The 27,772-nt window shown below is 41.3% G+C and overlaps 1 protein-coding gene across 1 annotated transcript in view; it reads left to right on the forward strand.

Annotated features, from left to right (window-relative positions):
* Positions 1-27,772, forward strand: part of CCDC129 (coiled-coil domain containing 129) — a 93,976-nt gene that overhangs the window by 45,146 nt on the left and 21,058 nt on the right. The window contains exons 9-12 of the mRNA XM_025200590.1: positions 1,211-1,797; positions 3,987-4,041; positions 21,276-21,358; positions 25,962-27,437. Of these exons, the coding sequence (XP_025056375.1) occupies positions 1,211-1,797; positions 3,987-4,041; positions 21,276-21,358; positions 25,962-27,437 (2,201 nt within the window). The remainder of the gene's footprint in view (positions 1-1,210; positions 1,798-3,986; positions 4,042-21,275; positions 21,359-25,961; positions 27,438-27,772) is intronic.

Consider the following 27,772-nt stretch of genomic DNA (forward strand, 5'->3'; position numbering starts at 1 on the left):
CCTTAATGAGTTTCTTGACAGTAATTTTCTTTACTCTTGCAGGTAATCAATTGTTGCATATGCTCAATTCTCTGGTTACATGTGTGTAACATGTATGTCCCCTTTTTAGTAAAGCATGTGAACCAATATGTATCTTTAAGCACATAATGCCATTGCTATTCATTAATAGCAGCCTTCAACTACCTGAAGGGTGGCTCCAAGGAGGATGGAGCTGGACTGTTCTCAGTGGTGGCAGATGACAGAACAAGGAGCAATGGTCTCAAGTTGCAGCAAGGAAGGTTTAGGTTAGATATTAGGAAAACTTTCTCACTAGGAGGGTAGTAAAACACTGGAACAGGTTACCCAGAGAGATGGTGGAAGCTCCATCTTTGGAGGTTTTTAAGACCCAGCTAGACAAAGCCTTGGCTAGGATGATCTAGTTGGGGCTGGTCCTGCTTTGAGCTGGGGGTTGGACTAGATGACCTCCTGAGGTCTTTTCCAACCCTAATTTTCTCTGATTCTATGAAATACTTAAAACCTCACTGTTGTTTACACTAATGGCCCTTATAAACATTTAAAACTGTCCACTTGGTGTAGAGAGCCTTTGTGTAACTAAATAATACATTCTTTATACTTAACTTTAAAAATGTGAAACTAACGTTAAATTTCTAAATTCATATTTATACACCTTTCTTTGTATGCACTGCCATTTTTGTATGCACGGCCATTTTTGTCTTGGAATGCTACTCACCAAAATTTGGCTTTTGAGATATAAAGAGAATTAAAAGAACCCACAGCAAAGGGATGTGAGAAAACTCTAAGTTTCCTTCTCAAAACAGCTTGTTTTTTGAAGCATTGGCAAGATATGGCTCATGGTGGTGCATGCAGAGGCGTGCATACTAGCAAGCTCAAATACTGGAAGTAGTCTAGCCATGGTAGCTTGGAGCTCTGTGAACACTGATTTATTCAAGCACATGAACTTGTATGCTACTGCAACTAGATTCTTTCTGGGACATGAGCTAGCTCAGATATGTTTATACTACAGTGCACAACATACTACATAGGCACACCCATAGTCTCGTTGAAGAAAAGAAGGCAGAAAAGCTTGAATCCCCTAGATCAATTCGTATGATTTGATAGGTATAATTTCTGTCATGACTGCATTATTCCTACTTTATTCACAATGTATTTTTCCATAAACATGTTTTCTTTTATTTCCGTCAATTTTAAGGACGTTTTCGGCAACTGGAAGTCCTGGATCATGTGGCTAGTGCCTTTTCATCTTTGCTGAATAATGTTAACAACCAACAGGAGAGAACTGAAGACAGCACTGGAGTAGAGAAGAACATGATGGATATGCAGAATAATACAGCTATGGCAATGAGAGCAAAGAGGAGAAGAATAGGTCAGCTCTTGAAAAGAGTTTCTAGACAGGCAACAGTTAAACAGCAGAGCACTCAGGCTTCTGAAAACTCAGAGTCATGCAGTGCTGGAGAAAAACAGTCTCCTACCTTTGCTGGAATGGATGACTGTATAGAAACCAGGACAGGCTTTTCTGAAAATAAGATCTTGGACTCTGTGACAGAAGAGCAGTTTCCCACTGAGGAGGATGCACTGACATCCCAGCCTCCACAAATGCTGGGATTGAAAACGTGGGCCTTGTCACATATACCTGTAAGGCAGTCCTGCCTTCTTTCTTCATCTGAGATGCCTGCCAAAGATCGAACCCGAAAGGAGTCCAATTTGCTTTTGACCCAAACACTCAGAAAGGTGTCTAGGCTAAACTGCAAGCCTCCAGATTCATTTGAAATGGAAGAGGTAAGGAAGAGTTCTTTGTACTGCACAGATACACTGGGCATGTGCAGATAATAAATACTGGTATAGGTATGGGTTCTCTCTTCTAGGATAGGAGCTAGCAAGGATTGTTTTCCAACATCCTATGCCCTGCACAATAGGACCCTTTATTGGAGTGCTATAAACTCTTTAAGCTTTTCAGTGTTTTAAAAAGAAATTGGCAGAAGTTTTACTGAAAAAAGCCAGGAACAAGTCAAAAAGTACTGCAATACAAGATGCCAATGTGCTTGCCAGACGTCCTTGAAGTATTGTTCCCTCAGCTCTGTGGCCTAAACCAGAGTATTCAGAGCAGTAGTTTTGTTTTCATGCTACAGAGTGGTTCTTGATCCCCATCATTAGCTCTCTGTTCATGCTCAGAACAGTGAAAGGGTTCAGTGTAATGATTCAGTCACAGGGTGTCTGTCTCTGTCCTTGTCTTCCATCTGGGCATCATGTAATTGTTTCAGGAAGGTATTTCTGGTCCACAGGTGCGGAAAGAGGGCTAGGTTGGGCCAGCACTGAGGATACCTGTGGAATGCCAAGAGGACTGGGCTTATATTTCCATCTGCTCCAAGGCTGAAAAGAGGAGAAGTTAGGCTTTTCCTAAAGAATGAAGGAAAAGGGCAGAATGGACAGTCAACTGAGTTAGCTGGCCCCAAAGTCTCTGTTTTTTTCTCATACATGGCTGCAGCTGGAGATGTGGCTGAACCAATTAAAAATGAATCCAGACAGGGTAGAGGTGATGATAGTGGGCAGACCATGCAACCTGATGGGGACTGGAGCTCCTTTCATTGATAGAGCTGAGCTGCCTCTTGTCACTCAGGTTCACAGCTGTGGGTGGTTCTGGGTTCTCAGCTGCACCTGGATCTTCAGGTGGTGGCTGTGGCTAGGAGCACCTTCTCTCATCTGCTTAGAAGGTTGTGACCCTTTCTTTCAGACTCTGGTCTGGCCACCAGCATTCATGCCTTTGTAACCTTAAGGCTATGCAATGTGCTTTACATAGGGCAGCCCTTGAAAATTGTCCAGAAGCTGCAGCTGGTGCAGAACATGGTGACCCACCCTCCAGCAGGGTGCAATTTAGGGTAGTGCCTTTTATCTAAAGGCCCTAAGCAGTCTGAGCCTTATGTATCTAAAGGACTACCTTTTATATCCCATTGTAATCCCTAAAGTGAGCCAAGACCAACCTCTTACAAATATCATCAGTACGCCAAATCTGCTTGGCGAAAATTCATGGGAGGTCATTTTCTTCAGTTGCTTCTCTGGAGCTCCCTCCCTCTTGATGCTCACCAAAGCATGGGCCTGGACATATTTTGGAAGCACTGTAATACCCTCCTATTTGGGCAGGCATTACCAAACAAAGCTAGGATAGATGTTTAGTGGGGTCCCTGTTTTCTATTAATATGACAGTTGTTGAGCTGTTTTTGTTCTCTTGTCAACATCCTGTTTTTATATCATGCTGTTTTCTTATTGTTAACCTTTCTGAACCTTGGCTGCAAAGGGTGGCATATAAATCAAATACATAATTACATAAAAACCTAAATAAATATAAAGCAAGCTCCTGAATGCATTTGGATCTTGGAATACAAGTAGGAGACCTTTGCTGAAGAAAATGGCAGCGGCAGATTAAGGAAGGGGTTCAGTTTGGGACTGTAGTATCCCAGAATCTGTGGAGAGGAGGCTTTTCAGTTTGGAAATGTAGTATCCCAGAATCTGTGGAGAGGAGGCTGATTTAGCTGAGTCTTGCTTGGAGTTTAATTTTGCTAAGATGACTCTGCCACAGCCTCCAGTCACCTACATGTCATACAATTACAGGAACAAACTATAAGCCCTGATGAAACGGCTGGAGATAATGACCCTGTCTGCATCCTATCAGCCTGTCTGCATTTTATGCCACTAAGGCACATTATCCTAGAGACTTTTCTGTGAACAACTTAAGTGACAAAGCTTCACTGTATAAAGAGGGCAGGTTGCCTTTGTGTATTGCCCAGTTCCAGTTATATGAAGAGTGGAGGACTATCAGGACAAGAGCCTAGTTTGCATTAGCTAAAAAAGCAAATATATTAAAAATGAAGCGCCATCTAGAATTTTTAACAATATTTCAATTTGACATTACTCATTCTAAAAGGAAGGAATACATTTGTAATAATAATAAATAAGTCATTTTTTTGTCTCAGATACAGAGCTTTGAAGATGAAACTCCATGGGGAAATCCTCTTGACTGCACTTCAGGTGGGTATTAATAAATATAACTTTATTTGTTTTCTTAAAAACTTCAATTTTGCAGTTTATTTTTCCTAATGGATTGTCGCACGCAGAATTCAATCCCTAATCACTCCTATCAACAATGGAGTTTGGATGCCCTACTATAGCTATCACAACCTACCAGACATTCCACTTAATGAAGTGATGTGGCTTTCAAATACACCCACAAGTCAATTGGCTTACATGTGTATGTGTATGGGCATGTGTGTGTTGGGGTCAGCTCACATTGCAGAACTGAAGCCTCTGTTTAGGGCTTTGTGGCAGTGTAAAGTGTCAGCTTGTCATAACATCATTAGGAGGATCAGCAGTGGCAATGTGTAGGGGGTGCACGTGCACCCCCTGAGAGTGCTGGTGCACCCCCTGCACTTAGGTGATGAGCAGGGGGGATGCTGGTGCTCCCCCTGCGAGTACTGGCCAGGGAGTGGGAGTGCTGGATGAAGTGACGCGGCCACTTCCAGGAGTGCTGTGGCTGATTCCCAGTTGGTGAGATCGGCTGTGGGGGGACCCCCCCGGTCACTCTGACTGGTCACTGGGAAGGCACATGCCCCCCTGAATAAGGTGGCACCAGTCGCCCATGAGGATCAGAGTTTGGGTCCTTGGCTCTGCAGGTTGGCAGAGGCAGATATAGAAGTGGTGGCAAACCAGGTTTGCTCAGCCTCCAGAACAGGGAGTATCTTGCATTGTTCTCTGGGGGCACCTTCTAGACAGTGCTCAGAGCAGGATTAACAAACTGCGCAGGGAAAAGATTGTTATGCAGTAGAGTCAGAGAGTAGCAAGGAGCAGACATCAAATGGATGCTGGGCTTTAACCCTATCAAAATATAATAATGAGTATTCATCAGTGGCTCAGTGGCTAGTCGGGTCCCCCAGGGGTCTGTCCTGGGTCTGGTATTGTTCAACATGCTCATTAATGACTTGGATGATAGGAATGAGTGCATGCTTGGCAAATTTGTGGATGACATAATGTTGAGTGGAACTGTAGACACTCTGGAGGAAATAGCTAGGATCCAGAATGACCTGGGTAGATTAGAAAAATGGTCCACAATCAATCAGATGAGATTCAGCAAGGACAAGTACAAAGTCCTGCACTTGGGATGGAACAATTGCATGTACAAATACTGATTGGCTAGGCTATGGTACTGTATAGAAGGACCATAAACTGAATATGAATTAACAGTATGCTTCTGTTGCAAAAAACCCAACAGCACACTGGACTGTATTAACAGGGGTGTCATTTGCAAATCAAGGAAAGTGATTCTTTCACTCTGTTCACCACTGATGAGGCCTCCCCTGTAGTATGGTGTCCAGTTTTGGGTCTCACACTTCAAGAAGGAAGTGGATAAATTGGAATGAGTCCGGTGGAGAGTAACAAAAATGATTAGGGGCCTGTGAAGCATGACCTGTGAGGAAAGGCTGAAAGAGCTAGGGTTATTTAGTTTCAAGAAGGGAAGCCTGAGGGTGTGGGGTTTGATAACAGTCTTCAGATACCTGAAGGGTGATTCCTGAGAGAATACATATGTGCTTTTCTCTATTGCCATAGGGGACAGGGCTAGGATCCATAGCCCTAAGTTGCAGCAGAAGAAATTTAGGTTGGAGATCCTAACTGATTATGAGAGTGGTCAAGCACTGGAACAGGCCATGTAGAGTACTTGTGGACTCTTCATCCTTGGAAACTTTCAAGAGCAAACTGGACAGACATGACTGGGATCATTTAGTCAGGCATGATCCTGGCTTGAGCAGGGAGCTGACCTCATAAGGTCCCTTCCATCTCTACTTTCTTCATCATTAACAATTTAACTGATGAACACAAATAACTCTTTTACTAAACAGCCACAATCCACACACAGACACACACATAAGTGGCCTGATAGTCATAGGTGCTAGTCATTCATAGATGCCACTGATTTCAATCAGAGCTGGAGTCTTCCAAGAGTAAAATTCCAGCCTCATTGCAGTCAGTGTCAAAAGTCCAGTTGATTTCAGTGAGCATAGGACTTTACCTGAAGAGTGAAGGTTTGCTTCAGATACTAGACCAAACAGTATTTACTCAACAGATTTAGCCTTTTGTCTGTTTTCAGATAATCTGTACATAGCCAGGACTGTACATGGGGCAGTCCCTCCATCTTTTGCAGGATTCTGGCTCTGGAGGGTCTGGCAGGAGCATAGGAGCTGCAGCTGGAGTTGACTGCTGCTGAAAGGTGATGTCACCTCACCTATGTTAAGTGGGCAAAAATTATATCCTATTTTTGGAAGCAAAAAATAGGGTGGCATCTTTCCCCCACCTACAGCAAAGTCCAGCTGCTGCTGCTCAACAGGACTACATTCCCTGTGATGCCCTTTACCCACTGACATGCTTCTTCACCTCCACTGCTTCCTGGTGGGGCTGGAGCCAGAAACTGCAGAGGAGGTGGAGGGTGAAAGGTTAAGATACCCCCCTCTATTTTTGCACCCCATTTAGCACCATCCAGGGCTTGCAGCCTACTTCCTACCCCTCCTTATGCTACTGATCTGTGAACAGAGTTGTATTTCAATCATTGTGTTAGCCACAATATGTAATGAGCACTTTGTGTAGACATATTTCAGCCCATGGGTCACTTGCATTGATCATGTCTTTGGCTATTCCTTATGGGCCTGATACAAAGCCAATGGATAAGCTACCACTGGCTTGACTGGGCCTTGGAATGGATACTAGTTGCTACTCATGGCACGGGATTAACCACCTAAATATGGAATTGTTTTGGTTCTGCTTCCTGAATGAGGATGGAGAAACTCCTATATCAGTGCAGAAATAACCTTGCTTATGTTGGTATTCACACAAAGAATAGTCATTCACTGGCACTGTGCAATGAAAAGTCCATTTGAACAAACATTCATAGAGAAATAAACAAAAGGGCATGAAAACCAGCCAAATTAAAAACAGATTAAAAAATTGCTGAAATGCTCACAAATAGTTTTTCCTATTATTTGCTCATTTCTAATCAATTATTGTAACATGTCATGGTGAATGCCTTGATTTGCAGTTTTTTCCCCGATTACATAATTATATCTGAATATACATTAAAAAAAAAATGCCCTGCATGCTGCTTTAAAACAAAGAAAAAACATGTTTAGTTGTAATTCTGCGATACCGTTTGCAGTATGTGATTATTTTGCCTTTACTTATTGTTGTGCCCTGTCATCTAGTTAAATGATCAACCAATATCATGTAAGTAAATTGTATTAATATGGTATCTATGCCTCAGTACACCCTCAAAATACTATTTCTGTTATGGTATTATTAATACTTGTTCTAATTTCAATTAAAAGAATTAAATACTTATTTTATTAAGAACTTCCTGTCCTTTTTCTCCCTTGCCTTTAATTTTTAGAAATGAAATACCATCAGTTCAATATTTTTAATCCTTTTTACAAAGTGGTTTTTGCTATGACTTCAGTTTTGCTGTTCATTTGGAAACAATTTAAAATCTATTGACATTACTGTAATGTTGTAGTAACGATAATATCTAGCTCTTATAAATACTCATATTGATTTAACAGAATGTAGATCAAATCCATATTTTAATTTAGAGCCATTAAAATGATTTCCATACTGTGGCTGTTAGTCCATCTTCCCATCATGAACTGTCCATTACCATATAGTCTAATGGATTTCCAGTTGATGTGGTGAAGGGAACGATCATCTATGTAAATGGTTGCAATGGAAATGTGTATGAGAAGGAAGGAGGAGTTAGATTTTGTTGTTGTTTTAACTCTTCCACAACTTAAAATGGCTGAAAATCTTCAGGCGGAGACCAAAGCTGGGTTCATCATCAGACTCAAGCATGTGCTTAACTTAAACCAAAATTAATTTAAATTTAAGGTTAAGTGTGTGCTTAAGAATTTTACAGAAATAGGGAAGTGTAGAAAACATCATCCCAAAAATTAAGTGTTACTGAAAATTAGATCTGTATTGTTAGCTGTTTGGGGCACAAGCCCTCTCTTACCCTAGGCTTGTACAGCACCTTGCACAAGGGGAAGGCAGGTCTTGGATGGTTATTAGGTACAACTGAAATTAACACAACGATGCCGATAAATTAGAAGCGCATGAAAGCACAAGACTGGAATGGAAGCTTACCTGAAGGAGGAAGGGTAGGTGCCCACTATAAGAAAAGTCCAGGATAAATAGCAACAGAATATTTTGCATAAATAGGATGTATCAGACATAGATAATTTATTGAAGTACCTGTCCCGGTGGTCTTGTTCCTTGGCTGTGTAACCTGGCCTCAATTTTAGCCCACTTGTTTAATTTTCTATATACCACATGAAAGCCAATTCCCTGGCTGCTGTATGTCTTCTTTATATTTCTCCATAATGTAGATTCTGGCTGTTAAACTGCAGTAGGCTTTATGCTAAGGCTTTTTTTTTTCTTTTTTGGCAGAGTGCTGAGACTTAATTTTCAAAGACACTCAAACCCCAAACATCCCCGAATGACTTACAAGGAAAGCAGAGTGTTTTCTAGCTCTGTTTTAAAAAATATTACAATCTTTTTTATTAGGCAATTTTATCATTGTTATAAATAAGTAATTGTACTGGGGAGAAGGGATAATCCTTATTTAATTAAATTCATCTATACTCCCAGGTTGGCAGCAACCAGACATATGTGAGACTAATACCCACAGCCTGCCTGTATGCATGTGCAATTAAAAATTCACTCTACAGTAGCACTGGCAGTTTAGTGTTGCTTTTGGCATTTACAAATTCTTTTATTTTGTGACTTTTTTTTACCATACACATATGCTGGAGCAGATGTTGCTTATTTGTTGTTTATTCAAATCTGTAGGCTCTGGCAGCTAACTCCATTGTTCTGTAATGAAGCTTTATTCACTGTCCTGTATTAGGACCCAGCAAATGCATGACAGGCAGAGTTAGTTCCCAGCAGGAAGCTGCAGTTATTGCCCTTACTTATTGGCTGTTTATATTCTAAAGCTCACAGTTGAGAAAGCTGGCTGGGCAGTGTAAGGGACTTGGGATGTTGTGTGTTGAGGAAAATTACTCGATTCTACTCACTGTATCTTTGCTCTGATTAGGTGCAGGCTTGCATGTAAACTCATCTGTTGCAGGGATTTCATATTCAATACTTGAAAATAGAGCTGTTCTCCCTCTCTGCCCCCCGCCGTTCCTTCCTTTTTCAATTAGCCTTTGTAAAGCATTGGGTTTAACTAAAGGATGTTTCAATGTTGTTCACCCCTGTTAACTCAGCACGTGTCTGAAAATTCATTAGCTGCAACGTCTATTAGGGATGCAACAGAACTGATGTTTATTTTTGTGCATATTGTATTCATTCATTCCCACTTGCTTCGTATTTATTCCTGAATGTCATTTCCCATTAGCATAGCCACACAATTGGTAGGCAAAGATTCCATTGTGGTATTGACCAAAGAAGGACCTGCTGATCCTTGAAGCTTGTGTGCCAACAGAAAGGCATTAGCCTGCTGGAAAACCCCTTGGTAGCCCAAGAGGCAATCAATCAGAGAAGTAACCACCTCCATCTGGCGCACTGTGACATGGAAACTCACTATCAAAAGCATTTGTGATTCATCTTGTCCCAACTAGTGGTGCCAGAGATCAAACTACACTCAGGGTTTGCAGCATCTGGGAACGTTCTAGCTTTCTAGCATGCTGAGCTAACACATTAGCTCCTGTGACTTCTCAAGTAGCAATTCTTTCAATTATCACACCTTCACTCCTACTCACCAACTCCACATACAGTTTGGCACCATAGGAATATTTGCAGAATGCAATCAGTATTTTTCTTAATTGGCTGTGTTCCAATAGTGTGAATCCTGTTTATTATCCATTCCAACATACACCTGGGATGACTGCTCAATACCCCCATACATACAAGAAAAAAAAATCCACATTTAATTTCCACGTTACCCATGGCATCCAGATAGCCCTATATTTTGGAAATATTAACAATTAAATATTAGGTACTTTTATTATTATTTAGCTTACTGTAGCATCCAAGAGATGCTAGGGCCTTTCTTCATACAAAATATAACACTATATATTTGAATATAAAGGAAGAGAGATTAAATGACTTCTTACAGCCAAAAGAGGTGCCAGGATTAAATGTGAAGAGCTTTGCTTAAGACCAGCCCACCCATTTAATTTTTTTCCCATAATTTTTGTCACAGTAGCTTCCAAGTATGCAATCTCCTATCATACTACACAGGATACTATATCCTTGTTAGAATTCCTGCTACTGATGACATTTTAAAAAATGTAGTAATTTGGTTCCTTTCACTTAGGACTATGCTGATTGCAGAATGGTATGACAGAGATTCAGCTGAAGGTTCCAGTCTTGCAAATGTTCACAAGAAGACAACTTTTAATCATCAAGTTAGTTGTGCATATGCTTTCCTGTGATTTCTTTGCTGTGGGCTCGTGGCCTACTTTCACACAAGATAAAAGCACAACAAAAAAGTAGAATGAGGATACGATAGCCTTAGAAGCAAAACTGTGCGGTGGTTCACCAAAGCCATTTGCCAAGTGTAGTTGAATACTTTGAGGCTTCTTTATCTTTTGCTATTTCACAAGATATTTATTTAAAATCTACACTGAATCACTTTTGTGGGTGTCATGGAAGTGTGACTTGAAGAGGATTTGTGTGGGAGGAGTAGAGCTTGTGAATGATTTATGGGAAGACACTCCATACATAGTAAGCAACACTGAAAAAAGATTAGAGATAGAGGAAAAATTTGCAAATGTGGCACTGAGGCTGGTGATATTAGTAGAGATGGTTGAAGGTATACATGAACAGTTTGTCCCTTTTTCCATTCAGCCATGTTGAACTTTGAAACGTCTCAAGTTCATGGTGGAGTGGGGTAGGGTATTTGTTTAGTAAATCATACTAAACAAAAAACTTCAACAAAATGTTAAGAGAAATTATACTTTGGAGCTCTGTGTGCTTTCTCTTTAAAGTGGGAGAGGTCAGTACATTTCACTTAAGTGCCAGCACAAGCAGAAGCTAAACATAATTGCCAGAAATAAAATTTCAAGAACACAACATGCAGATGAATAAGCATTCAGATCCTGAGTCTCTAAAGTTGCCAAGTCTTGGCTGAACAGGTATTAGAAATATGTACAATTGACTTGCCAGGCCATCCTGCACTGGTTTGTCATGCTTCACAGTGCTAGGACTGGGACTCTGCCTGGCCCCGTCTGGTTATGCTCTTGAGGAGGAAGGGGTTCTTGTTCATTGTCTCCTCTCTAAGGTACATAAATAGAGGGGGGTATAATCTAGATCAAAAGGCAGCACAGTATTTGTTAACAAGTATTCAACTACACTTGGCAAATGGCTTTGGTGAACCACCGCACAGTTTTGCTTCTAAGGCTATCGTATCCTCATTCTACTTTTTTGTTGTGCTTTTATCTTGTGTGAAAGTAGGCCACGAGCCCACAGCAAAGAAATCCTTGGCTATTGACCACGGAACTCAATAATGCGCTGCTAATTTGCACTATCTAAGGATGTGACACATTGAACCTTAAGACTCAGGATCTGAATTTCTTAGTCCAAAAGCCACATTCATCTTAGGCCAACTGATAGAAAGTGTGTTGCTTACTGTACAAGTTGTAAATATATTAAAATACTTCAAGAGGGGCTGAATGAAGACATTCAGTGTTAGATGTCATCCCCTTATACATGTACTTTAGATCAGAAACTGTAATCCCTTCAGAGTACAATAGTCTCCTCACAAATCTGACAGATTTCAGTGCTAATATTCTGTTTGTCATTTATGTACACAACTGTCTGGGATATTATAACCCATGTACCCATTTGTGAGAACACTATGGACTTTCTTCTCAGCCCGCTACAAGTAGTTCTCTAGGTTATTCTAAAAATGAGCTGAATTTTGCTCAGTTTTCTAGTGAGAGATTTTACAGTATTGTAAGCAGGCCAGCCACTCATCTATAATGGGGACTTAATGTCTCTGTCAGTGATGGCAAACTATTTCAACCTTCAAATTAGTCTTGGTCATACTTGCTAAGAGAATAACAGTTAATGTCACTGTTGTTGTTACTAATAGTAGCACTCTGAGTGCAAGTTATGCATTAGGAACCCATTGGGCAACTTGGTGTGAAAACTCAGAACAAAAGAAGATGGTTCTTATCCCAGAGAGCTTAGGGCCTTGTTACATCTTGCATTGTGAGCTGCATAAATGTTGGTGGGTGTTAGTGCTAGGCCAGTGTGGGTGCCTACAGTGGCTACACATTAGCGTAACACACGCTGAATAATACAGATCAGAAATAATCCTGCCCTGGAGTGTCCTAAATCTGAGCTGCCTAATGAGTGCTTAAAACTAGTTTCAGGCAGAGGAGCTAAGTACGTGAGTGCCTGAGGGCCCTGGTCCCCCTTGGAAAGAGGGCTGTCATCTGAAATGCATAAAACTTTCCACATGTCCATGCATCATCTTAGGCCCCACCCAGCAAAAATAAAAGTTGGCGCCTATGGTTTCAGGTGTTCATGTGAGGACAGTCCAGGTGTTCGAAGTTCCAGGAGCCTCCCAAAATTACCATGTAACAAGGTCCTTAGATATTTTTGTTGATGATTGTCTTTTATTGAGCTACTACTTTCTGGTAAAAAACATTGAGGAGCTGATTGTGGGCATACTCCAACATCTGGTATGCCTGGGCTTATCAAATCAGGCTTTTGATCAGAGATTAGCATGTAAGCCTACCTACTATAATTGGCCAATGATCTCTGCAAGGTAATAGACAGAGGCCAGACATCCACATTGGCCTTTCAGGAGTTTTTGATACTGCCTGGGGTCAGGAAAGAATTTTACTCCGTGGTTAGATTAGTACAGACTGTGAGAGTTTCTGCCTTTCTCTGTTGCAGGGGTTGTGGCCCATTTCTTTGGATCACTTACGCATATTTTACTAACCCTCATAGCAGCAAGACATTGGCCACCATTGTCTTCCTGCTTTACCTGTGGCAAGTTAGGTTGTTCATATCTTGTGGTTGTGTCAGGGTTGACTGTAGCTTTACTAATAGCTTTTAATGGATTTATATAGCATAGTTTGGATAGGGATAGTCCCTCTGGTGGGGGTTTGGACTAGGTGACTTATGGAGGTAACTTATAGCCCTACCTTTCTAAGATTCTATTTATGCTAAGTTGCAAGGCCTGGTAGGGAAGAAGGAAATTGTCATTGATTCTTCTTTGCATGATAAGCATGAGATATAATTGGGTGGACATTACTTAGGCTTCTTTGTGAATGCTTCACTGTGGAATCCCATAGGGATCATTTCTGTCAGCTCAGTTTTGAATAACATTTTGAAGCTCCTGCTTGGGGAGACTGTGAAGTTATATGTGGGCTGATGATACTTAGCTCTACATCTCATTTTCATCAGAAGCAGACGTAACCATCAGCAGGCTCCCCCAACGTTTGGCAGGGATTGGAATCTGGATTATATCCAGCTGGCTAAAGCTCAATCAATATAAAATGGAAGTGCTGACTGTCAGTGAAAAGTACTAGGAAGGCCTGGCAAACCCTGAACATTGTTTCATAAGTTGAAGGAGGATAAAATATCATTGTTAAAGTGGCTGCAGTCCCATGATCTGGTTAAATTAATCGCTGCTCCTCAACTCCCAGATTGTGTCTATGACCAGAAATCACATATACCTGGCTACAATATTCTGCCTTCTCTTCTATAATGCAGATCTCAAAATGCCCATTCTGAATGTATTCCTAAGCTGTTATATAGAACTGAGCAGAGAAATCACTCAAAGTCTCTGACTAGTGCAGAAAGTAGCTACCTACTTTCTCAGTGAGTTATAGTTTGCAATTGCACATCCCTCGTATGCTCTGCATGAATTTCATGATTTCATCGTGAATCAAGATGTTAATCAGTACTGTCAAACCTAAAAATGACCAGATGACATAAAGGACTCTCTGCAACTCTGTGGCTGTTCTGGGAGGAAATCATTGGAACGCTATGGTAATAAATGGAGTTATAATTAGGCTTATTCTGTTGGTATATCGTAAACGAATTGGGTGTTTTTTTTATATTTTATTTAACTATACAATTTAATTCCACATAATGTTGGGCATAAGAAACCTAAATTAAAACAAACACATTTCAGCACTTATGCTTGAAATATGCACAGGCCTTCCAATATTTTTGAGACTAAATGCTATTGAAGAACTTGGCCATAGTCCTTTTTTATTTATGCCCAAACCCCACAGAGGGTGGGTACCCTTATAAAAATATGTTGTAATAAATTATATCATATACAATAGCAGGCAGAAAATAGGTATAGGAGAGACGCACACACATAATTACATACAAAGTGGCCAGGCCCTAACAAAAAGTATTTAGGCTTCTAATCCATATATAGGGACTTAAAATATCAACCTACTTTACTGAAAATATATGCAAAGGCTTAAAAGTAAGTTCTCTGTGATAGTGGAAAAGAACCTTGTCAAATGAGATTTGGGGGAGAGGAGGGTGAATGCATTTACAATGGTGAAATGAAATAGCTCCAAGGATGCAGGAAGTCTTGAAGTTTTTGGTTCTTGGTATGAGCTGTTTCTGACAGAGGCCGTCTTCATTCCATGTTTGTATAGCGCCTGACACAATGGTCTCCTAGGTCATAACAGGAGATCCTGACATGACTGTAATACAATCAAGAATAATTGTTCTGAGTGCAGGATATTATATTTTTACCCAGTAATGTTGAAAGAGGGAATGTATACAAGAGTCTGATTTAATCCAAGGTGGAAAGTAGGTTATGGAATTTCCTTAACTGCATTCTGAATAACAAGCAGAGCTTCAGACATAACTAACGCACCTTGGCACACAAAACCCAGTGCCATGTAATATGGATTTTTACATAAGTGGCTTTATTTAACTCTTATCATATAAAACAAAGATCAGTGGAAGGGTATGGGCAAAATGCTACTGTTTATTCACTAAATTTGTGGTTTATCGGCTGCTGCCACCTGGTGTTTGTTCTATAATGTGGCATGCTATTTTGTTTGACCAGTCTGGTCATCTCTCTGGCATCAGTCCCACAGCCCATGTCTAAATGAGTTTGACAGGATGAGGCTAGTCACATAAAAGAGGATTGTAGAATTGGGCCCCAGCTTAATTTTTTCTGACAAGTAAACAAGAGTGTGTTAGCTCCTGCAAGTGTTTCATTCCTGCAGTGATAAAAGTAGAGTCTTAAAATCAATAAAATGCTGCAGAAAATATGTTTGAATGAGACTAGATTTGGCATTTCATATTTCACTGGCAATAGGTGAAATATCTGTGGGCCTGGTCAAATAGATTTCTTAACCACTTTAAAAGGGCAGAAGGCTGCTGCTTCAGTATGCATCAGATATTGGGATTTGTGCATGGACCTGTAGTGAGACAAGTAAGCTAAATCACCCTAACTTTCACCACAGAATTAGATTGTAAACATAAGACAAGTTAACAGATGGGTACAGGCAGATGACTGTGTGAACACAAGGAAATAGTAAAACAGTGTTGACCACTATGCTACACACAGAGTTCAGCAACACAACTGCTATCAGCATCATTCAGAGAAAGCTAAAGTAAACTAGAACAAGCATAAAGATTCATTTAAGGTATTTAGTATAATCAAGGGACAGAATTATTTAGAGCAGCACGCTGCTACTATGCAGGCATTGAACTCCCCCTTCAAATACTTGCTTTTTGTATAATATTTAATGTGTCTTATAAATAGTACCTAGATCAGAAGATAAAATGTCCTTTGGATTTTTTTGTCCACCAAAAGAAAATATTTCATGAAACTGTCATGATACAAAGCAGAAAAATACGTAGCTCATGAATTATAATATGGGCCTCCGTGCATACAACAAAAATCTCTTGTGCAAATATGTCTGCCCAGAAGTATCATGTCATTCCCAACATGGAGCAGGGCATGACTCCCCAGTGGCACTTTCTGCCTTTATTTAAGAACAACTGCTTTGAATAGCCATACTTGTGCTGTCCAAACAGGAGATGTAGACAGGTATAACAACTGTACAGATAATCAAAGGATACTTCTATAAGCAGTTACAGTGAAATTGTTATATCTGTGTACTTGTCTTTGATCCATGTGTGTAAAGTGTATATTAGACTTGGTTCCTAGGCACCACTGCAGTATAGGTAACAGCAATGATAGGGCTCTGTGCAACTCTGAGACAGCAGACTGAGATAGTGAGAGGTGATTAGGTAGGAATTTCCTCTTGATTGACGGTGAATAAACAATAAAACTGTTTTGCTGAGAGACAATTTACGTACCACACTACAACATGTGAATGGGACAGAGGTGCCAGAGGAAGCTTCAATACCCAAAGTCTGCAGATAGGGAGGGAAGTGTGTACCTATTCCAATGCTTATTCCAAAATTAATCCAATTGTCTTTCTTTTAGCCTACTGTGTAAGGCAGAACATCTTGAATTTTAGGGACGATAATACTGTGTCTTGACAATCAGGATAATTCGCAAAGGCAACATGGGAATGTTAAGGCCAACATTTTCAAATCTGTGCGCCAAAAGTAAGGCACCTTATCAAAGGTGACTTGTTTTGGAGGTGCTGCGCACTTGTAATTCCTCATTATTTCTTTTGCAGTGGTGATTCTCAGAGCCTTTGAAATGTATGCCCACTTATTCAGCTCTTGGGCATGGATTTACGTACATGTGTTTGAAAATTAGCCTCTAATTTATTATAAATCATTCCAGTTTGTTGTGCTTCTCTGTTTGGTTTTGTTTACTTACCTTTTTGGAAGAGAGAACATCCAAGCTGTTAGCAAAAATTGTCACTTGCATTTCATCATTACCATGCAAGAGCTGAAGAAGATCTGTTCCCCCGCCTCCATGCACTGCAGAGCCCCTGTGTTGAGACACCCTGCACCCCAGACAGCCTTCCTGGCTGGCTGGGGCACAGGGTGCCTCAAGACAGTGTCTCTGAATGCCTCAGTGCAGGGGCTCCGCTGCAAAGCCCCCAGGCTGAGGCATGTGGAGCCCCTGTACTGGGGCACCCTGCACCCCATCCAGCTACTCTTTAGTTGACTGGGGCACAATGTACCTCGAGGCAGGGGTCCACATGCCTCAGCATGGGGGCTTCGCAGCAAAGCTCCCACACTGAGGCACACAGAGACAGGGGAGCAGCCAGCCCAGGGCTGCCTGCTCCCTCATCTCAAGGCACACTGTGCCAGAGCCAGGAAGGGTGCAGGGTGCCTTAACGCAGGGGCTCCACAGCGTGCGGTGATGCTACATCACCATAGCATTACGTCCATAGAAATGTGCTTCAGGGGATCTCCAGAGGCACATCTTTAGAAGCAGGGAAAGCCCATGTGGATCCCGACATGGAGGCACAAGACCCAGGGCATTCCTGGTGCTCTGTGCCTCCACGCTGAGACCTGTGCGGTCCTGTACCTCCATGCTGCAACTTGCACTGACCTGTGCTTTGTGCGGAGGCACGGGCCACATGGTTCCTGGCAAGGAAGTGCAGGCAGTGCAGCAACCAGATGATTCTCAGCATGATCTCAGCATGGAGGCACAGGGCTATGGGAATTCCCCGCATCCTGCACCACCCCACATGTCCTTGCTGGGACCTGTTTTTACCCAGAGTGAGCTTCAGTACCTAGAAAATATATCCTTTCTTGTGGAAGACACAACAGGAGCAGAGCAGACGCAAGATTAATTGATGATCATCGTCTACTTTTATTTTCAATTCATGCTAAACTTGAATAGGATCTCATAGCAAAACCTCCTGAGTACCAATTAGCACAGAAAGGCTAGAGCCATAACTTTCCTCACCAGTCTTCTCAGGCAAGTTTTGCATTTCCTTGTGCATTCTCTGCACAATAATCTGAGTTGTAATTGTAATTTATAGTTAAAAATGGTCTGTTTCTATTCCTACACTGTACCTACACCCTACCTTCCTTTTTTGGTATGCCTAACTGTGCTATCAGATCCTCTGTTTGAAAGCCTTCGCCCCTAGAAGAATGACTAGAGTTAATATTAATAATGGCATTTTTGGCAGAGTGGGCAAAAGAGAATTTAGGGAAAAAATCACTTTAGGTCAACCTGACATGAAAGGCATTCTTTATTATTCAAACTCTTTAACACTTCTTATGCCAACCACCTTTTTTCTTAAATTAAGATCAATTCAGATAAAAAAATACACATTTCAGTTTCAAAATACTTTGTTTATAAATGTTGAAATAAAATGTTCTGCTCTTCTGGACCTGGCCTCTTGTTTGCTTTTTAGGGGCAGAATTATTTACCAGGTTTCAAGCATCCTAAAACTGCAACATTTGGCAAAATGGTCATCTGCTGAAAAATGTTGCCCACCTCTAAAAATGACAGATTACTTTTAGTAGCCTGTGCCCCTGCAAACAATCTTCAGCCATTCTTGAATCTGGTTTAGCTGTTAGTCAGGATGAGTCCAAACCATCTCAAATATGCAATGTGGATGCTTTTTGAAAATTGGTGTAGAGGTTAAGAGGCTTGATGGAGACTTACTTTGGACACTTAACATAGATTCAGTGCCTAGTTTGGAGCCAGTGTGTGCCTTGTGTATTATAAAGAGGAATTTACTTACAAGCTAACACCTGCTTTATAGAGTTTGTTATTAAAAGCTGTCATTGGCAAGTATTGAAGTTAGTACACTATTGATAGTCTAAAATCCATTCCTGTACAGAGGGCCAGCACAAGAGAGATCCACCTCTTAGATTCAACATAAGCACTGTTGGAAGGAATGAGCGTAAGTCAGGTGTTACACAGTCCTCCATTTTCTTTCGTTGCATGCTTGGCCTCTAGATTTAGCCTATAGTACCCCTTCTCCCCAACCCAGCTCCAGTGTAAGGGGATCAAATTCTGTCTACTCGAATCACTTGCAATGTCTCAAATGCAATCAGTGAGTTTGAAATAGCTACCTTGATTTTAAAAGAATAACATTTTCTTTTACTGATTTAGGCAAAGACTACAGCCCCTGAATAATAATGCTTTCCAGTTTGCTCAAATGTGTAGAGTTTAAATTAAATTTGCTTGCACCCTTCAATAATTTCTTTCAAAAAAATGTATCCTTACCTAGAGCCCATAGTTGGGGGTTGGTATTGCAGTTTTATTTAGTCTTTTCTTAGGAAGATTTCCACTGAAGTAAAAGGGAATTTTGCTGGAGCAAACAAAGGTCACAGACATGAAAACAAGTTACCATGAAGTAACAAGAGAAGGAATTTACTGAGAATCTACTACTCTGTGATACGGGTAAAGGAAAGCTAACCCACGGTAGTTTAGCTCTCAAGGTTACAAGACCAGGATATTTTTGAGGAAGCGGAAACTTGTTTTTGTATGGGATATCAGTCTGAGTCTACTGTACATTTGAAAAAACAGCAGTTAAAGCATTTTGGCACGTCAGAATGTTACTATTCTTTTGAATATTTTCTTATTAATGACATACAAATGAATGTAGGCCAGTCTGATAAACTGTCAACACCAGTTGAATGATTAAAGCATCTGAAAAAAAAACGTTTCACGAAGTAGCAGAACATTTTCTTCTTTGGAGTAGATGAAATGTGATGACAGTTGCCTGAATCAGGTAGGTTGGATTTGGAAGCCACCCATAAAGCAGGACATTTTCAGCAATCTTGATGCAGATTATGGAATGTGCAAGTTGCAAGCCATGTATTTCTTATCTGAAATGAGGACACAATTGCTAAATTGATGGTTCATGTGTTAGTGACAAGAAGACAAACTCTATGATTTATGATGTTGTAATAATAAGTAATTTGTTCTTGCTTTTACAATTGCTTTTATTTATAGATTAGAAATGGCATGGGTTTTTTTTCAGTGATTATTAGTTCAGTTGTCAAAATAGGCTGTAAATTCATTGTAGGCTGTTTTGTGAAGACATCTTTTGTATTCTGCTTTTTGTTTCCTAATGCATGCAAATGAGTCTAACTTGTTCTGGAATTAGAACAGTTTTTGAGACAATGAATTAATCCTTAGTTTCACATCCAATCCGGTTTAATTCTAAAGGTTGTGGGAAGTCACTGGGGGGTATTGTTTTAGACAAAAGGGAGGATTAAGTAGCAGATTAGAGTTTGGGCTGGATTAGAATATTTCCCCAGAGTAAATCTTGAATGACCCAAGTTCTAGGTACCCTGTTCAACCATGACTTGAAATGCTCTCCATCTGCTAACTGTAGTTTCCTGAGTGCTCCCTGAGGTCAGGAAGCAGCTAGAGAAAAGTGAATTTCTGAGACTAAGATGGACAGAAATTGCTATGGGGAATGAATGGGCCCCATGCAGAAAAGTGGTGGAAGCATATCTTTGAGGCAGACAAGAAAGTGTGGCTCTCCCTGTCTTGTTGGCCAGCAGACAGCACTTTTTGCTGGAGGACAGGGTAGGAAAATTAGCATCTACTAATGCTTGATTAGAAAACGTTTCCAGGGCAGAGCAGGAGAAAAAATTGGGGAAAGCAAAGGGGAAGGCTTCCTCTGAGGGTCTGTGTGAGAAAAGTTAGGAATTAAAATCAATTGTACTCTAAGTTTTCAAGAATATACTGGTGTTGGTTCCCTTTATATTTGGGTGCCCAAGTTGACATCCTCAGCTGTATCCACTGACGAGGTTAGAACCCCAAAATCACTGGCTACTTTGAAAAATTTGGCCTTCCCACATATGCATAAAGATGCAGCCTGTATTGTGAATTGATCAAGTACTAGTTTACTGGGAACAAAATTATATTGGCTAACAAACATGTCTAGTATTATGTGGCTGGTAGTCTTAAGTAACAACTGCTGCTGAGCTTAATCAGATCTGTCCTTTGGAATTGTTTGGAACTAGTGAGATGAGTAGGGTGAATCAGATGTGACGTAAACAGTCTATAACAATTAAGTCAAAAGTCAAAGAATTAACTGAAATAACTAAACAACAGCAGAAGTGGCTTTTATCAGGTATATACATTTTTTTATGCTTTACATGTAAAATTAAAACTGCTAGTATATTCATACTAGCTGTTATTTCTGCACTATCCCAAGTACATGTTATAATTCATTCTGCTTGTTGAAGATGTTATTGGTTTCAGGGGAAAGCTGAGTTTACCTACTTTTGGTTTTCAAGGGAAGTCTTTATTGAAATCAGTTGATTTGTCCCTAGTTTGCCGTTAGACTGTCCCTCTTCTTACTCTTATTTTTCTCCTGTAGGAGCTGTGGTTACAAGAGCAAACAGCTACCAGTCTGATAGCAGTGGATTTTTGGAGGAACCATCAGAGCCTTCACCTTTACAGGTAAATGAGCTAATGATACTCTTTCATGAAATTTGTGAAAAGTTTGCATTGCTGGCCAAATTAGTCCCAACCCTCCCCCTCCCCACCTCAAAAAAATCAACCAAATGAAAAAAACACCAGGTTTATGAAAAAAGCAGTAGCATATTAGATACAATTTCCCTGAGATTTATTGTGAAAACAAGGGAGCTCGTTGTAGGTAAAAAAAAAAAAAATTCATCCCAGTGGAGTATAATGCAAGGTCAGAAACTTGATGTTAACCTCATCCAATCTTTTGTCTCTAACATTGTTGCCTCTTTAGCCAAAGTCATTAGCTAGTATTCAGGGCCTTACAGGTAATATCCACTAAAATGGAAAAAAAAAATCAGTCACATGAATCAAGTATATTTTGGTGGGATTATCATGTTGGTTCATCAACATAGTACACAATAACCAATTTCCCTGAATATAGTAGGAAAGAAACCATCAGCAAGCAGTTTCCTTAATAAAACATTTCGAGTGTACTTGTCCAGTAGGCTGTGCGCTCAAGAAGGTTGGTTTATGTTCTTTCACTAGGTCATGTTCCTGACTTCTTCTCTCACCTGCTGCGTCCGGCATACCGCTACAGTTCTAGTTCATATATTAAATTGATTTAATAGATTTCATAGATTTCATAGATTTTTAGGGTCAGAAAGGACCTCAGTAGATCATTGAGTCCAACCCTCTGCCTTGGGCAGGAAAGAGCACTGGGGTCTCACAACCCCAGCCAGGTGTTTGTCCAGTTAGTTCTTAAAGGCCTCCAAAGTAGGGGAGAGCATGACTTCACTTGGTAGCTTACTCCAGATTCTGGTAACCTTTACCGTACAGAAGTTCTTCCTAATGTCTAGTCTAAATCTGCTCTCTGTTTGTTTGTGGCCATTGTTCCTAGTTACTCCAAGGGGTGCCTTAGCAAACAGAGTATCTCCTATTCCTTGCTTCCCTCCCCTTCCCTTCCCTCCCCCCCCGCACCCCTGACAAACTTGTAGATGGCCACTAGATCACCTTTCAGCCTTCTCTTTTGGAGCCTGAAGAGATCCAGGTCCCTCAATCTCTCCTCGTAGGACCTTACCTGCAGGCCCCTAACCATAAAAGTGGCCCTCCTCTAGACCCTCTTAAGGTTATCCACACCCCTCTTGAAATACGGATCCCAAAACTGGATGCAGTACTCCAGCTACAGTCTTACCAAGGCTGGGTAGAGGAGAAGTATCACCTCCTTAAACCTGTTCATGATGCACCTGTTAATGCATGATAAATCGCAAGTAGCTCTATTGATCACTTTGTGACATTGTTGACTCATGTTCGTCTTGGAGTCAACTATGACTCTGCGAACCCTCTCTGCTGCTGTACTGCTTAGAAAGCCATCTCCCAATCTACAAGTGTGTTGGTGATTCCTCCTCCCCAGGTGCAGTACCTTGCATTTATCCTTGTTAAATTGCATCCTGTTTTGTTCTTCCCACTTTTCTAGCCTGTCCAAATCTGCCTGAATCCGTTCTTTTGCCCCATAGTTTGGTGTAATTTGTGAACTTGGACTGTGTGCTCTCCACAACCTCATCCAAGTCACTGATGAAGATATTGAACAGCACTGGTCCAAGGACTGAGCCTTGGGGGACCCCACTGCTCACATCTTTCCAGGGTAATACCAACCCATCCACTCACCGCTCACATCCCATTAGCCAATTCACCACCCATCTGACCATGTAATTACCTAACTCACAGCCACTTAGTTTTTTTATGAGAATGGGATGTGACACCGTATCGAAGGCTTTTTAAAAATCCAAGTATATGACATCCATCTTGACTCCTGCATCCAAGCAGTTTGAGACTTGGTCATAAAGAGAAACAAGGTTTGTCAGGCAGGACCTACCTGCTATGAACCTATGCTGGTTGCCCGTCAGTATTATTTTTCCTGCTGGGCTTCCACAAATGTAATCCTTAATAATTTTTTTAAAGGTTGTCCCAAGGATAGAGGTGAGACTAACCAGTCTATAGTTCCCTGGATCCTCCTTCCTCCCCTTTCTGAAAATAGGGACCACACTGGCCCTTTTCCAGTCCTCTGGGACTTGTCCTGAGTGCCATGAGTGCTCAAACAGTCTTGCCAGTGTTTCTCCTGTGACACTGGCTAACTCTTTCAGTACCCTTGGGTGAACATCATCTGGGCTTGCTGACCTGAACACATCATGCCCCTCCAAATGTCCCTTCAGTAGGTTGGCCATTGGTGGGCCCGGTGTCTCTGCTATGCTTGTCTATGGTCAAATTTGGAGATATGTCTTTGTCCGTACTCAGGAATACCGATGCAAAAAACTCATTTAAGACCTTAGCCTTGTCGCTCCTATCCATCACTAATTGTCCCAGCCTGTCCTGTAGGGGCCCTATGTTACCATGTGTCTTCTTTTTGCTACCTATATACCTGAAAAAGGACTTTTTGTTGTCTTTAATTTTTGTTGCTAGCTGAGTTCCATTGCTGCCTTGGCCTTCTAACTGACTCCCTGCAAGTGCGAGCCAAGTAGGTAAATGCAGTAGTTCCTGCATTTCTTATAAGAAACATCCTTCAGTTCACATTGGTTAGTTCTGATGTGTTTTACAGGCTAGTGCTTTGAATGAAGGCTTCCTAGCTTGGATACGATCAGAAGATAGGTTCATAATCCAAGAGATCAGGAACAGACAAGGTCAGGAAACTGGCCAGGCTCACTCAGTTTTTAGGACCAGCTTGGAGGAATTTAACCTGTTTGCTGCCCTGACTCCTGGCCCTTTCATTGTTTGCATCTGCCTTTCTATATAAAATTGTTTAATGAATTATTCTTCCTTTGCCCACTGACTTTAATGAGTTTTGTAATTGTCCTGGTATCAAAATATTCCTTGACATAGACATTAGCACCTTTAAGCAAAAACCATGGGCGACTGGTGCCTCCCAGGTCTGGGGGGACCAGACTGCCGATGGAGCGGGTATCACCCAGCCACCAATTGCCAATTGCTGACTGAGGGGGGGGGGTCCTCCAGCAGCTGATCACCAAGCCAGTGGTGAAACCAGAAGGGCACTTCAGGCGGCACTTCTGGTTTCATGGCTGGTGCTTCCAGGGGGTGCACGGCCGATCTCTGGGGGTGCACATGCACCTGTGTGCACCACCTATGCATTGCCAATGGCAAAAACATTTAGTCAATAGTACAATTTGAGGTTTCTATAGTATCCATGTTCAAATACTTTACTTAAGAAATGATCCCAAAAGCTCATCATAGGAATTTTTAAATTTGGATGTTTTATGTGATAGTCAGTCAGCTTGATTGTAATCACTGAGCCATGTCATGGTGTCCTCAGTGGCCATATGCAGTTCCTGTAGTCCTACACTGAGCTTAGTCAGTGTGCAGTCATTGACAGTATGCAACATGGTATGTGTTTTGCCACAGCTACAGTCTGGGTTGTTGTGAAGATCCCAATGGTGGAGGTTGGCTGCACACAGACCTTGCCCTGTCCAGAACCTATTCAGCAAGGCCCGCTGATGGCATGGCAGGTTGAAGCCAGGTGGGCAGACTGTAGGATCTGTGATAAGGAGCTTGTTTGCTGGTAACATTGACCTTCATCCCTCACACCAGGAGATCTCCACAGTGTGGTCCTGGTGAGGTAGTTTGGGCCACAGTGGGTATTGTGATGGTAGACATGTATCAGGTGGATTTAAGAGATTGTCCTACAGCGGCAGGCTTGGATTGCCATAGATCTTCTCCAGTAGCTTGCTAGTTGCAACTTCCCATCAGATATGAGGGGGAACAATGTTGCTCAGGACCGGGAGCCGTGCTAGAGGGGTCGGTCGAAGAGTTCCTGAGGTGGCACACATCGTTGAATGTAGCTGCACATAAGTGAGTTTGGTGTGTGATGACTGGTGAACAGTACTCTGCAATAGAATACAAGATGGGAAGAACTAACATCCTTAGGAATAAGGCTTTTCTGCTCCACAATGACCCAGCCAGCTTGTTAAGGAGGTTGTTGTGTGTCTTAACTTTCATTGCTGTCTTTTTCGCGAGTTCATGGTAGCTCAATGTCCGGTTTAGCATCATGCCCAGGTAGATGGGTTATGCTTCATACCTCAGCCTCTGACCATTCAGGTAGATGTTCTGCTCCTGGGCAGCACTGGCATTGTGTAGGTGGAAACAGTGTAAATTGATGTGATATTACATCCTGCCCCAAAACCCACTGAGGTCAAAAAGACTGTCAATTGACATCAGTTGGTTGTAGATAAGACCTATCAGATACAGACCTGAGAAGGTGTGAAGTATAAGGGCTGACATTTTGCCTTTTGCTTTGTCCTTACAAGCAAGATGCTTGTCTTTAGTTCTGCCTGTTAGTCCTTTTGAAAAATACAAATGATCTTGTCTTCATGAGAGTATTAACTTGGAAATGTACTGTTTATTGCAGTCTTGATTGCTTGTACATCCACAGAGGCACCAACCACAGACTGTTCCCAAACACCAGACAAAAGAGTTCCTTTTATATTTAAGAATTCTTCAAGATAAACAAATTGTCATTATCCATCACATGAAACTAGCCTATGCTATTAAAAATGTACTCGCTGAATGTGATCTGATTTTTTTTTTTCAGAATCTACCGATGCTAGGACATCTGAACCTTAGATATGATACCCATGACCAACAAACACCACAAAGTACTGATCTCTCTGTATCATATCAGGATACTCAGCAGAAACCAGAGGGTACTGTTCCTAAGGCAGAGTGCAAGAACAGTTTAAAGGTAGAGGGAGAATGCAATGACCAGAGAGAAGAAACCGATCTCTCGCAAACTGCAAGAGATGGTCTACACCAGACCTGGAATGATCAGTCAGAAGATTTTGTTGAAGAAATGGTGTATGATGTGGATAAGAAGGAAATGGAAGTTGAAGGAGAGTGGCTGGGGAAAGATGAAAATTGTGAACAACAACTTACTTTATGTTTTCAGGGTGATGATCAGGAGGTGGAGAATATTGTCTTCCCAGAATGTGACCATCATTTATACATTAATGCACTTCACAAAAGTCCAGATCCATCTCCCACTGAATATAATGGTACAACCTCCAATGACTTCAGTGGCAGCAGAATCTGTACCAAAGAAGAAGTAAGTGAGAGACCTCTGATTGAAGAGGATGCTCGGGAAGTATATAATGAAAATGTCCAGGAAGATACTACAGAACGTATAAAGGAAAAGCAATGGGATATGGAAATTTTCAGTAAAGCTGATACTCTCATTCCAGTCATCAAGGCCACAGGTGATCAGGAGTTAAATCAGATGGATCTGGATTCAAAACTCTGCTGCTCTTTTGAAACAGGGGCACAAGAAACTGAATGGCAAGTCTCATCACTGAAAAATGAAAATGAGGTCATTTCAGACTGTTATTTTCCAGTACATGACTGTACTGCTTATGGCCTAGAAGAAAGACCTGAATTTAGTTCCTATGAAAGCTCAGAGACATGCTGTTTGGATGAGATTTTAGCAGCCAGTGAGCCAGAAAAGGATGACCCCAGTCAAAACTTAAAAATTAATACTAATCCTTTTAAATCTGTTACGGTTCAGATGTCATCACAGCTGGTGTCTACTATGCAAAATGTTCCTTTGAGTGAAGGCTTTGCTAAAGCTCAGCCTTTAGAATGCACATCCGACAGGTCACAATACTCTGAGGGTGAGCATGTAATTATTTCAGAGCTGGGCACTTTGAAGGAAAATCTCAAGGAGCATAGAGATGCTTTGATTCAAACTGACTCAACCGAAGTGAAAAAAAAAAATCAATGGCCTGATCCTCCATTCCATAGGCATGGCCATCTCACAAAATCGGTCTCCCTGGACACTGGACTTTATGGGAATTGCAAATCATCTTGTTGTGGAGCTTTGGCTGCCCGGCCTTCTCCATTTGCTCACTGCTGTCATTGTTTCTGCTGCCATCACTGCTGCTTTTTCTGGGCCAATCCCTTAACTGGTTCCTCCAAACATCCTGCAGCCTCTTGTCCCAACCAGGCCAACACAGAATTACAGCTTCTGAGAACACTAAGGCTTCTGCAGGAGACATCAATGAAGAATATTTCCCCAGTAAGTATAGTCCTCAATAAAGTAAAATACAGAATCTGGTGCATTTCTAGGCTAAACACGAGTTGTTTTCCACTTCGATTGTCAGTTGTTGTTGCTGGGAACGCTTCAGATTGTAGCTTGGAAAACAAATGGGGAAAAAGGGAAAGCTCATCCTGGGCACATTGGAGATATAGCGCAAACGCACTCTGACTCCAATTAAATCATATTAATCTGCTACTGTTAATATTGTTAATATTTTAATAGCACCTGTCTGACTTTGAAATTAAAAACTGGTCATGGTAAATTTGGGAAATAGGTGTTATAGGTTGAATTGAGAGCTGAGTCTAAGCTGTTAT

The sequence above is a fragment of the Alligator sinensis genome, unplaced genomic scaffold, assembly GCF_000455745.1.
Source record: "Alligator sinensis unplaced genomic scaffold, ASM45574v1 scaffold86_1, whole genome shotgun sequence".
NCBI classification, from domain to species: domain Eukaryota; kingdom Metazoa; phylum Chordata; order Crocodylia; family Alligatoridae; genus Alligator; species Alligator sinensis.